Raw genomic sequence first — 17989 nt, 5'->3', positions numbered from 1 at the left:
TACTGTATTACAAAAAAGAGACAGAGAGAAGAGGTATGGATCTCCTTGCCACCCAGTTAAATCATCAGAACAAATTAAAATTAAGATTATCATTCAATTATATTCAAGAGCTTTCTTTACAACCTCATATATGTTTGCTAGGAAACTAGCTCTACTAAAATCAATAAACACAGTAATGATTAAGCTGTTCACTGGAGTATCTGTTAAGCACCAACTGCTTTCACAGAAAATATGATTTATCAGAAAACAAATACACTGAAAAACATTGGAAACTGTTTTTAAACATCTCATACAAATGAGCAATGCATAGATTGCAGGTTTTAGTTTTTATAACACAGTTTTTCTTAATTTCAAGAATTAGCAAAAAAACAAAAACAAAAAAAGAGAAACAGGCAAAAAATTGGTCATATAAAAACATAAAAATCCTCTAAAATGGAAGGTCTAGTATACTATACTATTTTTTAAGTAGCTTTGGTCCAAGAAGTACTTAAAGAATATGGAAGCAAATGTTTACTTTAAGTAGGTTCAAGGGCTCTCTTCACTTGTCAATTTAGAAAAGGAAAGTTCCCCCCTTGAATTCAGTGCTAAACCTTGACAGCTATTTGGCTAGCACAAACTCGGCCTTTGTAATGTTTCTCCTTAATGAGATAAACGCTGAACATTTAAGAACCATAGGCTCATTTCATGGTTGCAGCATGACAGATGGAGTAAGTAAGGGAAAAGACAGAGCTTAAGCCTCTACTGTCTTTAAGATGGAGGAAGCTGATTCACTACATCTCACAAAGTTATCTTCATTGTTTTTAATGCATTTATGATGGAAAGGAATCTGCAATATGCCAATAAAGAGCAACAGGCAGAGATATCAGTGCCTGCTCACTGGGGCATATTGTGATTTATGGAATGTAGCTGTCAATATAACTAACATTCATTGGCTTCTGAATAATTCAAGCTACGATGAACATGGTTGCTGCTCTTTTAACTGTTTACTAGTATGTGATTCTTAGAAAATAAAATCCTTGAATTTTTTTTTTCTTTCTAATATTTTCCCAGCCTTCCTGCAAGGAATTCATAACAAACTTAACACTATTAAAGCCCCAAACTTGCTATCGATTTCTATTAATTTGCTGGTAATGATCTGATTTGTATATTGTGGAACAGACTGTCTATGAAGATCAGTCTGGCCCCCTTTTTGCTACAATTTTGTCAGCTATTAAAGATCAATCTGTTTCGGGGAACTTGCCCTGATTTTATTTGAAATTGTCATATTTTTTATTTTCTTTCTATTCTTGCAATGGAGTTATGCTTTTATTCTTGGATAGGGCTTGTTTTATTTATTTATTTATTATTTATTTATCAACAAGTACAAGGAACAAGTAACAATATAGACATAGACGTGGACACACACAAAAAATGGCACAAATGAAAGGATATAAATAGGCAAAACATAGCCATAATCACATAGAACGATTACATATAAATGGGGACAGTAGGACAGGGACGGTAGGCACACTGGTGCGCTTATGCACGCCCCCTTAGGGACCTCTTAAGAAACATGGAAGGTCCATGGTAGACAATTTAAGGTAAAAGGCATAGGGATTAGTGAGACTAACAACAGGATCAGGTAGAGTGTTCCAGACATTTACTACTCTATTGCAGAAGTCATATTTCCTACAATCAACATTAGAGCAAATTACATTGAGTTTGAATCTATTGATAGCCCTTGTGTTATTTTGGTTGAAATTAAAGTACTCTTTTACAGGTAGGATGTTTTGGTAAATAATCTTATGAACGAAGCATAGGTCAGAACATAGACGGCATAGTTCAATATTGTTTTTATACTGTTTTTTTCTGTGAGCCACTATTATTTGCTCACTTTTATGGTGGCACAGAAAATATGTTTAGTAAGTTTAATAGTAAATGATTTTGGTGATAATTTTGGAAAAGCCTTAATATATTCCCAAACCTGAGTGTTACATCACCCACCAACCTACCGGTACAATCACAAGTTATCAATCCCTGATGTAAACCAAATCACTATCATTATCATCCATATCACAAATAAAAGAACTGAAATTCCAGGAGAGTGATTCAGCTATGAAGCTTCCATAGAGATAAGATTCCCTGCACTGTATCAATTAGAATTAGATCCAGATTAAAATTAATGTCTGGGTAGCAAGAGACTTCAGTGCAAGTACAAACCTAAGCAAGGTTGCCCATTACTACTCATATTGTTTGTATGTATATGCAATAAAATTGTCATTAAGCATCCTTTAGTCAAATCATAATATAACATCAGGACATCATAATTAAAAATATTAAAGGATCACCTCTCACTAGCCCACCTATTCTATAACTAGCAAAAGTGAGCAATATCTCAGGTGGGACCTTCTTCATTCAAAACATTGGCTGGTCAACTCATGATCAATGCTCTCATACAAATACACATCTATCTATCTTACAGAACAAAAGTTCCTATGTTTGGCCTAATATATTTTAGTTAGTTAGTTAGTTAGTTAGTCAAGCATGTATTAGATAACAGATATAAGTATAAACATGATTATGAATACATGAAATGGATACAAGTAAAAGGAAACATTAGGACAGGGAAGGTAGGCACGCTGGTGCGCTTAAAGACCTTTTAGGAATGGGGTGAGGTCTACAGTAGATAGTCTAAGGTTAAAGTTTTGGGGGTTGGGGAAGAAAGCACAGAGTCAGGTGTCTGAAGTCGTATTTTCTGCAATCAAGTTTGGAGTGGTTTACCATAAGTTTGTATCTATTGTATGCTTGTTTTGGTTGAAGCTGAAGTATTCATTGACAGGCAGGACATTGTAGCAGATAATTTTATGTACTACGCTTAGGTAGGACCAAAGACGGCGAAGTTCTAAATTGTCTAATCCCAAAATTTCAAGTCTGGTGGCATAAAGTATTCTGTTGCGAGCAGAGGAGTGGAGGATTCTTCTCGTGAATATCTCTGGACTCATTTGATTGCATTAATGTCCGATATGCAGTGTGGGTTCTAGACAGATGAGCTGTATTCAAGAATTGGTCTAGCAAGTTTTGTATGCCTTAGTTTGCAGTTCAATATTACATGCATTATATTAAACACAGTGATACCTATGAGCATTGCCAAGCTCTGAAATCAGCACAGCTGATGGTTCTGCCATTTGAGAGTCCCGCTCAGAAAGTGTAAAATAATCTAAAGATAGCAAAAAGATATTGAAATGTATCTGTCTCATAATTCAAATTCTAAGCAAGAGATAGAAGGACATTTTGCTTTAGGGTTTGTTCACTTTTGTAAGCCTATGGAGATTTCAAAAGGTTTCTTTAATACATATTGTTTGATAAACTTGCCATAGTTTATCATAGACAGAATTTTTTGTTAGGTCATTTGCTTATTTTTACTTAAATCCACATAACATAGAGTCATATTTTCACTGTTCTTTCTAGTATGAAAGGGTAAATTTTAGGAACAATCTGTTATTTGTTATGTTGTCATGCCTTCTATTAAACATATTTAACAGATTAATATGTTTTTCTACTAGACTGTTAGCACAATAAATACAAGTCAATAAATGACTCATCACTAAACGTTTTTGTTCGTGATATGGAATATATAATTTATTATTATTAATGAGTAAAATCAGATTTGTCTCAGCAGAGAGGCTAATTTTCTTTAAGTGACAGATGCATTTACAAGGGGGAAATGTACTAAATAGTTTTCATAAAAATATTTACAAAAGAACATAAAATGAGTGTTTTATTTTACAGTCAAATATAGACTTTATTAACATCAATTAAAGAATTCTCAATATTCTTAATTGTAAACAACACAGATTAAACCTGTATTTGGCATCAAATTTTGAATTTCATAAACTTGGATGCCCAGCTTATATTTTAGATAATGACTTTCCAATTAGGGTACAACAAATTGCTCTTCTGCCTTTAAAAATATGTATGAAAACTGGGCTACTGCTGAATATGACCACCTGGCTGGACAAGATCTCTCATGTTTCACCTATTTTGAGACAGCTGCAGTGGCTGCCAATCCATTTCCAAGACCAATGCAATGTGCTGTTCTTAGCCTTTAAGCAGCATAGTGTGATTATCTCAGGCAACAACCTTCCTGTCCTAATTGTGTGAATTTATGTGAACTACCCCAGGATTGATTTAGCAGAGTATTATACATATTTTTTTGTAATTAAATCGTAACTTTTACCAAACTCAGGTGATATTATTAGGTAAGCCAAGCGCACTCATATATCTCATGACATTTTAGTAATCCTATGTCCTAAACTTGAGATTTCATATAAAATTGAATCTGGCTTGGTTTTAAGCGATCTTGAAATTATTTTAAGAGATATTTTGAGATGTTGACACTCTCCTGTGAGACTTTACACCTTTGTGAAAGTGTTGGATCTCTTCTTCCTGCTCTTGTTATTTACTTTATTTGTTATTCCTGTGTGTGTTTGTGCTTGTGTGCTTATCAATCAGGATTTGATATATCATCATCTGGTACAAAATCTGTTCCATTTGAATCTGCTGGAGCCTTTCAAACTTGTTTGCTAAAATAGCATAGAAATAACTTCCTTCTCTTAATAAATTTTGTACTTATACAGTGACCTCTATATCTTCCTGCATATGACACTTTTCATTGTGAAAGACAGTATTCTGCTAATGTTTATTAATACGACTTGTACCTAGATTTCCATAACGGATATGGGGAAACAGAAAGATCAACAATTTCCTCAATTGGGAGCAAGAGGATACTGATAGCCAAAGATTACAACAAGTGGTGGGATTTAGCCAGTTTGCACCACTTCGGGAGAACCGGTTGTTAACTTTCTGAGCAGTTTGGCAAACTGGTTGTTGGAAGAAATCATTAGGGCAGAGAACTGGTTGTTAAATCACTTGAACCTCACCACTGATTACAACTGAATTCATGTCATTGTCTTGAAAGGAACAATGCTTAAATCAGGTAAAACCACAGCCCTCTTCAGGCATTCTGTACTAAAGGGCTCCGTCTAAGTTACTAATAGTAGCAACTGTGAGAGGGATCTTAAGAGTCTTAGTGGACAATTGTTTACATATGAGCTGCCAAAAAAGCCAACATAGTTCTAGATTGCATAAACAGAGGGATAGACTCAAGATCAAGTGAAGTGTTAATACCACTTTATAATGCCTTGGTAAGGCCACATTTGGATGCTGCATCCAATTTTTATTGCCATGATATAAAAAAGATGTTGAGACTCTAGAAGGAGCACAGAAAAGAGCAAGAAAGATGATTAGGGGACTAGAAGCTAAAACATATGAAGAACGGCTGCAGGAACTGGGTATGTCTAGTTTAATGAAAAAGGATTAGGGCTAACATGATAGCAGTGTTCCAATATCTCAGGGATTGCCACGAAGAAGAGTGAGTCAAGCTATTCTCCAAAGCACTTGAGGACAGGACAAGAAGCAATTGGTGGAAACTAATCAAGGAGAGAAGCAACCTGAAACTAAGAAGAAATTTCCTGACAGTTAGAACAATTAACCAGTGGAACAACCTGCCTCCAGAAGTTGTGAATGCGCCAACACTGGAAGTTTTTAAGAAGAAATTGGATAACCATTTGTCTGAAATAGTATAGGGTTTCCTGCATAAGCAGGGGATTGAACTAGAAGATCTCCAAGGTCTCTTCCAACTCTGTTATTCTATTTATTTTATTCTAAAGTCAATATAAATATTACACAAATAACATCTTCCTTCTATAAACATGTACATGTCCAAAATAAAAACAAAAGACCCTGGTTCACTAAAAATTTCACTTGTATAATCAGTTATACCGAAAGTGTAAATATCCATGAAAGAAAGATATTACTTGTCTGACATTGCTAATGGAATTGATTTACCTGCAACACTGACTACAGTGGTCATGTAATTACAGACCTGGATGTAATCTAATCTAATCTCATGCAAAATCTACATCAGTGTTACTGATGTAGGGAACATCCAGATTCCACTTAAAAGTCTCTAATGAAGGAAAATCACAACCAGTTAGACAGCATTAGGAAACTTACAGAGAGTCAAATAGCTAGCACAGTCAGGTATGTCTTCCTAAATTTAGTCAAAGTCCCTATTCCTTTAATCCACTGAATTGCTCCTAAATGATGGTATAAGAAAAAAACAAATTTGCATTCTTATCACCGCCTTCATCAAATTTACTAGATTAACTATCCTGTCATATCTTAATTATTGTTTGTCCAAATTTAAGGTGCAAATTGTTTCAACCTTTGAAACCTCCTCACAACATTTTCCACAACATTAATATTTTGTAATTTAATTCAACAGTCATTCATCTGTTCAAAACAGTAACCCTTTAGAAACCAGCCTGACCATTAAAAGTTAATTTGACAGATGCTTAAAATAATATCAGGTTAGGAACAACAAGTACCTGAGCTATATTTTTTTAGGCCTGGTAGGGAGACAATCAGGAAGGCTTCTATCACATTAGACTGGAATCAGCTATACTCTAATGTATAAAAATAAAGTAAAATAATTCATCTTCAAACTGAATTATTAAAAAAATTGCAACATTTGAATGGCTTATTACAAATATTCTCATCTTGGAGAGCATCACTATGCTAATATCTTGATTAAAAAGATTCAACTTTGGGCAAAATATATGAATTTCCATGCATTTTCATTTCTGGGTTCTAAAGGAGTGATCCCCACCACTGGGTAATGGATCAGCACCAGTCCGCGATCCACCAGGAACCAGGCCATGCATGTGAGTATAGCTCCATCTGTGCATACATGGGATCCAGGTAGCAGGCAAAACCATGCCTCTAGCCGATCCACGGAAAAACCATCTGGGACTACTCTTTGGGGGCAGCTGTTGGGGGAAGCTGTTCTAAAGCATCTAAAATTGACCTTTCATTTTATAATACTAATTAGTACTATTACCATCAGAACCATGGAAATAGCTTGAAATACATTCATGGACCATAGCTAAATATTCATTTGAACACTATATAGTCACACCTTTCACCAAAATAATCTGGCTGGCATATTTATTTATTAAAACCAAATGAACAAATAAATCAGATGATAAAATCAAGATCTAAACACGCTATAGTGCACCCACTTGAGATAAAGAACTATTCCACTTCTAATTATTGAGCCAAAAACAAACAATGACAAGAAGAAATGAATCTTAGTTAATCAAGTTCCCAACTCCTGTGGGAGCACCCAGTCTTCAACTGGGCTATCTGGATCTCTCCATGTCATTCACCCTCTCTCCCCCAAAAAACCATGATTATCCTTATGATTATTTCATAATAACCATTGAAGTATGAATTCTAACTCTGTAATATAATTGGGGGAAATATTATCTACAATGCCCTCAGTACCCATACACAATTAACTATATATTCTTTTTAGCAAGCTTTTCTATTGTTTGTCTGTAACTTGAGATGCAGATATATACTTAGAACTGTGCATGCTTTGAAAATTATTCAGATATACTTTAAACAGCATCCCTGCTATTCATTAAAGCAGTCCAATCATTTTTCAGGTATCTTTCTGGGGAAAACATATTCGAGTGAATATATTCTTTAAAACAGTAATATCTTTTTTCAGGCCTGAGTGGAACCAGAAAACCAGCAGACTTAATAAATAATAGAAATATGTCAGATTTGTGCAAGAACTCAAATACTTATTTAGATTATTTTTAAAACAGGCACAGTTCTAGTACTTGTTGCATGTTATGGGGGAGGGAACAGAGGAATATTCTATATCTAATGCTCTGATTAACCAAGAAAGTGAAAGTTACAAAATAAAAATATTAAAACTGAAAATATTGAAGGATTATATCTATGTTATATCTATCTATCTATCTATCTATCTATCTATCTATCTATCTATCTATATCTGCCTTGTAATTAGCAATGATGAGCCTTGCAATCAAGACAAGGGATGGACATTATTTCAACACGTTTCTTGAGGATAATACTAATCTTTACATCCATGTATCCTCGTGTTTGTGAAACACAGCAGCTAATGCACATCGATTTGTCTGATATTTGGACCACATTTTCGACCTTATAATTCTGGATTTATTTATTTTTTAAAATATATACCTAATATTATAGAAAAATAATTTACAAAATTATTTAGGGAAACTGAAAATGATAAAACTATACTGAATCAATAAAAAGAATAAAAACACTATATTACTATGTGCTTCTCATCAATTTTTATTTTTACCAACCTCTGCATCCTGGAATTATGTCTTTAAAATTGATTACTGGGGATCACTTTTCTTATGCATCTGAATGCTTATGGGAATGGCACACTAATATGAACAAAAACTGAAGTTCTTTCCATAAGAATTTTCTATAAGTAAACTACACAGGCACATAAAGACAGCCAAGTCTTAGAACAATTTAAAAAAAGGGGAAACTATAGTGAAGACATCAGTGGTGGAATTCAAAAATTTTACTACCGGTTCTGGGGTGTGGCTTGGTGGGCATGGCATGGCTTGGTGGGCATGGCAGGGAAGGATACTGTAAAATCTCAATTCCCTCTCCACTCCAGGGGAAGGTTATTGCAAAATCCCCATTTCCTCCCGATCAGCTTGGACTCAGGAGGCAGAGAAGAGATGGGAGCAGGGTCAGTCAGAGGTAGTATTTTCTGGTTCTCCGAACTACTCAAAATGTCTGCTACCAGTTCTCCAGAACTGGTCAGAACCTGCTGAATACCACCTCTGGAAGACATCCATTAAAAAAGCTCAATTATTTGACTACAAGTGCATTCATCTATGATAATTGGGGGGGGGGCTATAGTAGGAAAAGTAATATTTTAATGCATAGGTATCCAGACATAATCATGATAGTTGGAAAAAAACATGCCTCATGACATCATAATGTCAGATACAAGTGGTAGGGTTGGCATAAGGACATAACACACATAATTTCAATTGTCCCACAATCCCCAAAGACAGATACCTATCTTTTAAAGGCTGCTTGCAACAGAAGACTTAACAAAGCAAATCTGCAATGTCGTGTAACATGCTCCGCTCAAACATAGTCATGCTTAATGTTATGGTCTGGATTACAGAACCTAATGAACCCAAACTTCATTTTACTCGATCTGGCATGTTGTGCCAACCTGCCATTAATATCTACAAATGTGAGTTAAATGCATGAGAACCAACTGATATACCAATTTGCAATAGTTATTACATCAGTCAAGTTTATAAAGATCCAGAAGATATATGCTTTACAAATGGGTCCCACCAACTATGAAAAATGAAAATAAACCAAGCTATGAAAGATTGTCAGCAACCTTTCAGGGTAAACTGATTCTTTGAGCTTTTAAAAAATAGCCAAAAAGCTTCACTCAACCTAACTAAATATTTATAAACTTATTTATCTTATTTATTACTTTGTATATTTCTCTCCATATACAAAGTAAGTGATTTCTGAAAGAGTTATTTTGAAAGTTTGACAGTGCTGTTATATTGGGTCTTTGGAAATCCCACAGAATTTATGTTATTTCAGCAGAGACTTCCTTCTACCCAATAGGCTAACTAACATAACAAATATTTTCTGATTATCTTCATGTTTGACTATCACAATGTGATATAGACATGGGATTGTCTTTAAATTAACTAGAGAATGAGACAACTTAAAACATTAACATCATTACACTACAGAGCAGTAAGACAGGTAATAAAACTCTCAAATTTTTCAAAGTCTCATTAATAATTAAGTTATTTCCAAGTTAGTGTTGATTTAGAGTATTCTATATTTGCTGGCCTTCCAATAATATAGAGCTGAACATCAATGATTTTCCAGATTTTGTAGAACAGAAACTCCCATCATTCCTTCTTACTGATCCTGTTTTCCTCATCTCTCCCATAAATCTATTTAATATTAACAGTTTCTGGTATCTTCCCCTGTAGTCTGTGTTTTTTTGAGCTGAAGCAAGTAATCAGATCTTAAGTGCTCTTTTCAGTAATAGCACCCCATTTTCTGGTACCAAGCAGTTTTTTTACATGACCACCGGACAATTTTTTGTATTTATATTAGTTTTAAAATTTACAGTTTTTATTGATATAGGGGATCTTCCTCTCTCCTCCTATATACATACATACATGTTTATGTAAATATACTTATCTACATACATATATAATTCTGCATTACTATTATACATTATTGAAGAATCTCAGTTGAACTAGGAATAAGTTACAAAATAAATATTATATTTACAAATGTTTTTCACCTGGTACAAATGGCATGTTTTTACATTACTGAAGGTGATTTGGGGGAGGGGGGGACACCTGTATCAATTGTCCTTAAGAGTGGCTGGCAATAAACAAATTACATTTTTGGGAGGGCAGGTCCAATCCTACTAAGACATTTAGTTCTACTGCAGAATTTGACTTAAGAAGAAACTGTAGCAATAAATTTCCTGTTTAAAAATTATAATATGCCTCAACAATGTATGAAGTATAAAATCATCTGTTATGTACGAGTTAATTACAAAATGGCAATGTATATAAAATAGAGATGTGTATATCTCACTTAACATTATCCTGTAGCATAGCATCCCCAACTCTAGGCCCTAGCTAAAGCAAACAGATGTATATAAATGTATATAAAATAGAGATGTGTATATCTCACTTAACATTATCCTGTAGCATAGCATCCCCAACTCTAGGCCCTAGCTAAAGCAAACAGATGAAAGAATTTGCTTCTCCCAGTGTAACTGGGAATGTCCACTGTCCAGTCCATCAATATAAATGAATCCAGTCATACATGAGGCACAGCTGAAAATCTGCCCCATTGCAGTAAAATTCCAAGCCCAAACATGTGGTTGTAATAGTAATACTATTTCACTTTAATGAAAACAAGCAAAAGCACATATTTCTCTTCCAGTCTATCTAAGTGCATGTTCATATATTACAAGTATCAGTTCTTTGCAAATTATTCAACCAGTGGAAAGGAGCTACATGAATCATTCATTTATTATTAACCACATCATTTTCTGTTACACACAGGGCTGTCCTGTCTCTCAACCAAATCCAGTTAGCCAACGCAGTTTATGTTCTCATAAATGAACACTGTCTGCAAGAACAGAATGAAACAATTCTGGGATACCGGGGTCAAAAAACAGGGATGGAAAATATCATCATGTAAACCAATAAAGGTGGAAACCTATTTGTAAACAGTAGCTTTAGAAATGTTAATCATTATTCTTCTACGGAAAAAGCAAGGCATAGTGAATAGTGCCTTAACTATATATAATACAAAGTCCATGATCTTCTCAGCTAACTTTTATACAAGTGATCCTTGCATTGACAGTATCAGTAACATGTTCAAATCCTACACAATTTCAGGATAGGAAGTATTCTCAAATCTTGAACTTTAACCCCGTTTCTCTTACACAGCAGAAATCCAAACATAATGACACTCAGGAACAACTAATTATTGAAAGACATTACTTTCACTTTTCATTTTTATCCAGCATACAAAAAGTACTATATGAGCCCAGTTTTCCATTTTTCTTTTTGAAGGAAATCATGCTTAATAAATCATGCTTAATAAAATTACTGCAGCATGAGATTTCAAAATAGTATTACTTTAACATGACTCTTTGAGAAGGCAGGGTACAAGGTACAGGCTGTAACAGCACACACCTTCATCAGTTCATTAGTATTTAAGATGCAACCTGACTCTTGTTTATTTGTTGTTTGTTTTTGTTTTGCACGATCACAGATTAAACACAACTCCTTTTCTAGATCAGCAAATAAACAACTTATAAAATTCCTACAAAAATACAACATAATTCTACAATAAGGGCATTTTCAAGAAGACAGAAATTGATCTTTCTGCAAATTTGCTATATAGCTTTAAAACAAAATTGCTACATCATATACCCATTCATAAAAGCAAGCATCTGGATGATTATATGATCTGAAATTATTACATAAAACTTAATAATTTAGCTAATAGTTATTGCTTTTCCCTTACGTCTTAAAAAGAATGATAATATTTACTCACTTTCAATGAATCAAAGCAGGCGATTACGCGTCCATTTTCAACTTGGCAGCTTTTCGATGGATGTGCAAATTTACATTCCGTATCTGGTCGTGAGCAAGTCCCTCTTTGGAACTCTCGACATACTTCCAGTGTTAGCCATTTTGTGTCCCGGATTGGTGTGACACTTACAGCCATGTTTAGATTTTACAGGTAGTTAAAATTGTCAATGAAATGAACAAATTAAAAAAGGCCAAACTGATAAGACTGGAAATGATGAAAAATGTCACCTCCAAAATATTTCCCCAGTTCCCGAGCCCAATGGTAAAAGATGTAAAATTGTGTTGTTGCGACAGCAAGGAAGAGATATTCCCTCTAGAAAGTCACAGCATGAAACTGTCAATCAAAAGGGGAAGGGGGAGGTTAAACTTAGAGAAATGCTAGGATCAAAAGTAAGAGGAGCATTTAAGTGTGTGCCTTCGAACTAGCCTTGTGCTCTCAGTAACCCATTCTGAATGCCGATTTGGAGCCCCAAATGCAAGCAGCAAAAAAACGTGGCAGACCCTCGGACACAGAATTTTTCAAGCTGCTCTCAGGAAAAGTTTGTCTCCACACACAGCTGAATCTGCAATAATTATTTGTTCTTAATTTTTGGTGTGGTGCAATTGGTAATGATTAGTTTGGCACAGACAGATGCAGCAGTTTAGAGCAACAAATCAAGAAACCGGTTTGGATCTTTCTTTCTTTTTTTTTCCTCTCCTTTCGGATTTTTTCCCCCCTTTCTTTTCCTGGCAGAAGACTGCTCACTTTTCCAGCAAACTTTTATTTCTGTAAGATTAACTAAAGCAGCCTAGGGCAATGCCTGATGCTTAGAGGGGAGGGGTGGCTGGGCGAGAGGTGAGGGTGGATGTGGTGTCGTCGCAGTCTAGCTGGCAGCAAGCAAGGCAAAAGCAGAGACTGCTCTAGAAGCGAATCCAAGCAGCAGAGACGTCAGGAAAGGCACTTCTTAGTACCAACCTGTAGAAAAAACAGATAGGTTAAAATTTACCAAGCAGCATTTCACTGATGTCTCACAGCATAATCACGTTGCCATGTGCTCCTTCAGTCTACTACTTTACGGCACGATACTCTTTTCCGTTTCCAATAAAATACTTACAGTATAGCATATTGCAGCCAGCCATCACAGATTTATTAAAAAGGGGCCGTTTTCCCCTTCTGAAGCAAGGCATGATAGAGAGATAACCAATCACAGATAGGGTTGCAGCAATAATCTGGGCAGGAAGCCAATAATGTAGGCTGTCTTATGAAAGGTCGCGCCTGTCAGACATTCATTACTATGCTGTAAGCAGAGAAAATGTCCATCGGATGCTACTTATTCGCTTGCAAGAGGATGACCATGTGCGGGCTTTCGATTTACCCAACATGCAGTTAGAGGATTAAACCATGTTAGTTTTTAAATAGCTTCCAACTAGAGCCCAAGTTCTTGTAGCATCCAGAGAGAGCGAGCAAGGGGAATGGAAAGAAAGATCGGGGTGAGGGACGAGCAAGATTCGTCCTAGCAGCTCCGTTTTAGATTGCTTTTCCCCTTGCTTTGCATCGAGCGAGCTCAGCAGGCACAGAGCACGCCTACTGTATCTGACAGATGAATATAAAAGGAAGAGGGGAGTTCAGAAATGGTACAGTCTCCTGACCTATCCCATTCACTTCCTTCGAAAGCTCAAGTCCTGCCTCTTTCTTCCAGAGAAGGCAACACTTTTTTCAAGTGCTAGAGAACTATTCTCTTCAGTAAGCAGAAGCGCTGACAGCAGCGCCAGGCAGGTTAGCTGGAAACAAATGAAAAACACCTTCCCCACCACCCTAGGTAAAAGCCTGGCTTTAGCAAGAGGAGGTGGCCACAGGAAACCTGGCAACGCAGCGACAAGCCTGTATCTGGGACTAAAATAACCTCATACACGAAGCTGGCAATCTACTTTCAACCACAGGAGAGGATTTCAGATCAACATTTTCAGCAACAGCAGCAGCAGCAAATGCCAGCAAAGCTTCCTAATTTGCAGCAGAACTCATAGCTTTGCTCTTGTTGGCTTAAAATGGCTTCTATTTAGGGAGCAGTTCACTTTGCATTTTTCTAATAGGGCACTGTTTGCCCAGCAGGGTGGAGAGAAATGAAAAAACAAAGTTGACGACTGTTGTTATTATTCAGAGTGACCAAGAAATACGATATTTCTTGAGCCTTGGGAGAAAGAACAGCCCTTGTAAATTTTATAAATCCAATTAATTTGAAGGGCATCCAGAACATTTAGATAGTTTTTGTTTGTTTGTTTAGTTAACTGAAGAAGCACTGTTCCTTGTGCATTCTCACTATCACTGATACCATGCTTACTCCTCAGGATTCATTGTCCCTTTTAATAAATTATTTACCCATTCTTTAGATCAAAACATCTAAAACTTGAGAAAAGAGTGATATAGGGCAGCCCCATGCATGAAAATGCCTTTCTAACTCTCTATCCAAAATTCTAAGTTTCTTTTTGCTGGCCCTCAACATTAAAAAAAAAAAAAGATCAGCAAATGCAGAACTGTGTTAAATACTGTCATCTCTCTCTTACAACAATTGATGGAGAACTAACGGTTTTGGTCCTGCTCTTTTCCTTCTGCTGCATTTTTAAAGTCACTTTAAAGTCATTTTAAAGTCACTAAATGAACTGTTGTAAATTGAGGACTACCTTACTCAAATTATACCTTTTTGAGTCAATCGTGTTTATTCTCTGATAAATGAGCATCAGACTGATTCTTCAAAGGAGAACTCCAAAGCATAAACACATGAAAAGGCTGTTGATTCTAAAACATTTTCACATCTACCCTTTGTTGTACCAACAGACATGGAAAGTGCCACTTTATCTTTTTTTAACTTGTATAGTATCAATTTAGCCACAACGGACAGAAAAATACAAGGAACCTGTCTTGTTATATCAGTTGAATTTGGCCTACAAAAAGTGAGCTTTTTCCAAATTATATGAATTCAAAATGTGCTACAATGATCAAGGTCCACTGGCAATATTTATTTAGGTTTTTTTAAGGAAAAAACACCCTTGTATTATTTTTATAAATAACTCAAGGTGGCAAACATATCTAATACTCGTTCCTCCTATTTTCCCACAACAACAACCCTGTGAGGTGAGTTTGGCAGAAAGAGAGATTGGCCCAAAGTCACCCAGCCAGTTTTCATGCCTAAGGACACAATCTCCTGGTTTCTATAGTCTAATGTGCATTCAGTTTAAATGTTCTTTAGAAGAGTTGTCTTCTTTCCGATCAGGACTAGAAAACCTCCAAGGTCCCTTCCAGCTCTATTCTGACTCTGAAGTTTCAATATGTAAGCTGTAACAAACTGATGAGATACAAGTTAACAAGCTGACAGTTTCTGACTATTCGTTAGAAAGTCTGCTGCTATTAAGATCATTTGTTTATCCTCCAGATAACACTGATCTGAATGTCTACCGGCTTCTCCAGAAATTAATCCTCCAACTATAAACAATAAAATTGTTTATGATTTTTGAGGGGAGGTTTGCCTCTAAAAAGTCAATTTAATCTGGAACACGGTGTACAGCAACGACCAGAATTATATGGTCCAGATGTTCCATTCTGGTGTTTTGGAAAACAACAGATTTTATACATCCTCACCATAAAATGTGTAATGTGTTACTTGCAAAAAAACAAAAATGAGAGAGAAAGAAAGGGAACGTTTTCTTGAAAAAGTACTTAAATATTTTTAATATTGCTATAATGTCACTTTAAGTATTATCTATTATTGAGCTTTCTCAGCATTTAAAAAAAAATCTGTAAATACTAACATTTCATACTGATTTTCTCTTCAACATGGGAAAGAGAAAAAAATAGCATGTAACTAACATTTTAGCATACAATTTAAGGACAATTACCACTGCCTAAGAACACTAGGACTCTGAATACGATAAAATTTCATTTGCACTCTAAAAAATAAAATGTATTAATATAGATGTCAAATAATAAAAATTATTTGAACAAAATAAGTGGAATTCACCCATGTTAAAACTTAATAAACATAAGACTGCAACACAAATAAGACTGTAACTCAACACTGTCAAACTATTCACTAAGTCTGCATTACTATTAATCTCATTGTTCCTATCACCCTTCTCCTCCCACTGTATGACTGTAACCTTGTTGCTGGTATCCTTATGATTTATATTGACTGTTTCCTAATATGATTTAATTGTTATTTGTTCCCCATAACTATCATTAAGTGTTGTACCTTATGATTCTTGAAAAATGTGTCTTTTCTTTTATGTACACTGAGAGCATATGCACCAAGACAAATTCCTTATGTGTCCAATCACACTTGGCCAATAAAGAATTCTATTCTATTCTATTCTACTCTACTCTACTCTAAATGTTCTAAAATAAGCATCTTATCTACTCCAGTATACAGCTTCTAAAACAAAACTGAGCATCCAAATTCCTGCACAATGCCCACAAACAAAACTATCCTACCTTTCCACTCGTCCCTGACCTGCAATTTTTTTATTTTTTATTTATGTATGTATTTATTTGTTTATTTGTTTTTAATTTGTTTTTATTTTAAGACATTAAATTGCTCAGCTGGAACTTCTCCCTTTATGAAATCAAGAAAATATAGTTTAACTTTGTAATTCTGAACACAGCAAGAACCAAAATATCTTTGATTTTTATAATCACAACAAAGGACCTGTACAACTCATTTCACTCTACCAATTTTTGCCTGTCATTTTCAGTTTTCTATCTCTAAGATTTATTTATGAACCTAGTAGACAATATTTTTTGAATTTGGATGAACTTTAGCCATTTGGCAACAAATCCATGCAGTTGTTTCATTTGCTTATTTTCATTTGCCAATCTGAACTGAAAAATAGCAATGAGCACTAAGCTGCACAACTGTATTTTCATTGTTGCCCTTGTCATTCCCTACCCCCATTCCAAATTTGCCTGGACAAAGTCTGAAAACTCTTGAACTGCAAATATTTAACTGTCATTACTTAGAAATAAGTTCAAGGTTCTATCATCAGGCTGTCCACTCATACTGATGCAACTTTAGTGATATACACCATATTGTATTCCAAGGATATATAAATTTAAGAGATTTGAAAGGATAACAGCATGCTCATTCCCAATTTTGCCTACATCTGCATAAATCAATTCTCAAGTGCTACAGTGTTTTGATTAGGCCCATACTTTCTATTAACAGAATTATGCCTCTCACTTAAATGGCATTACTGTTGTTGAGAGTAATAAGAGATTAATAAACATTAACTTGAGAGAAGGTAAGTAGTACAGCAGATATCAAAAGAGAATTATTAAAAGAAGGCATGACATTATACTAGAAATATTTCTCAAAGCAAATTTTTCAAAGTCATGATGACTTTTTTTATTGATGAGTATTCATTACTACTGGATATGAAGATCTGAAAGTATCAAAAATAATACTACATTGTTTTATTAAATATTCAATTCTTTTCAGCATCCTACATCACAATATAAGATCTAATCAATAATACACAATTATAATTTCCTCCCAGTTTTATCTAACAATGTAATTTAAGATCTCCTTGAATCATAATGATGATGAACTAAGATAATAACTCTTGACTATTAATTTGTACAAAAATTGTAATAATCTCTGGTCTATGACTAGCAGTAAATTATTTTTGTGGTTAATAAAATTCTCTAACAAATTTAAACATCTATATAACTCTATATCAATGAATTTGGAACCAATTTACATAAAAGATCCTTCATTTATCCTATTTATCTATAAGCATTTATATTTATATTTTTAATACTCTAAGTTTAGCAGGAGATAACCCAACTGACTTTTCTGAAGGTTTTTTTTTTAGTTTAAAAAAAATCAGAAGTTATCAAGTTAACAAACAGAGTATCAGCTTCTACTAATTACTTTATTAGA

At 34.8% G+C, this 17989-nt stretch overlaps 1 protein-coding gene across 17 annotated transcripts in view; it reads right to left on the bottom strand.

The window, feature by feature from the left end:
* Nucleotides 1–17989, bottom strand: part of MBNL1 (muscleblind like splicing regulator 1) — a 206839-nt gene that overhangs the window by 150427 nt on the left and 38423 nt on the right. For 16 of the 17 annotated variants that reach the window (XM_058188667.1, XM_058188660.1, XM_058188674.1 and 13 more), the window contains exon 3: nucleotides 12043–13035. In XM_058188667.1, coding sequence (XP_058044650.1) covers nucleotides 12043–12216 — 174 coding nt within the window. In that variant the 5' untranslated portion in view covers nucleotides 12217–13035. Of the gene's footprint in view, nucleotides 1–12042; nucleotides 13036–13174; nucleotides 13637–17989 lie in introns of those variants that run through there. The other variant, XM_058188659.1, reaches the window with a different exon arrangement.

The sequence above is a fragment of the Ahaetulla prasina genome, chromosome 6, assembly GCF_028640845.1.
Source record: "Ahaetulla prasina isolate Xishuangbanna chromosome 6, ASM2864084v1, whole genome shotgun sequence".
Taxonomy (NCBI): Eukaryota; Metazoa; Chordata; class Lepidosauria; order Squamata; family Colubridae; genus Ahaetulla; species Ahaetulla prasina.
Note: the sequence above shows the minus strand (reverse complement) of the source record. Positions and strands in the feature narration are given on the sequence as shown.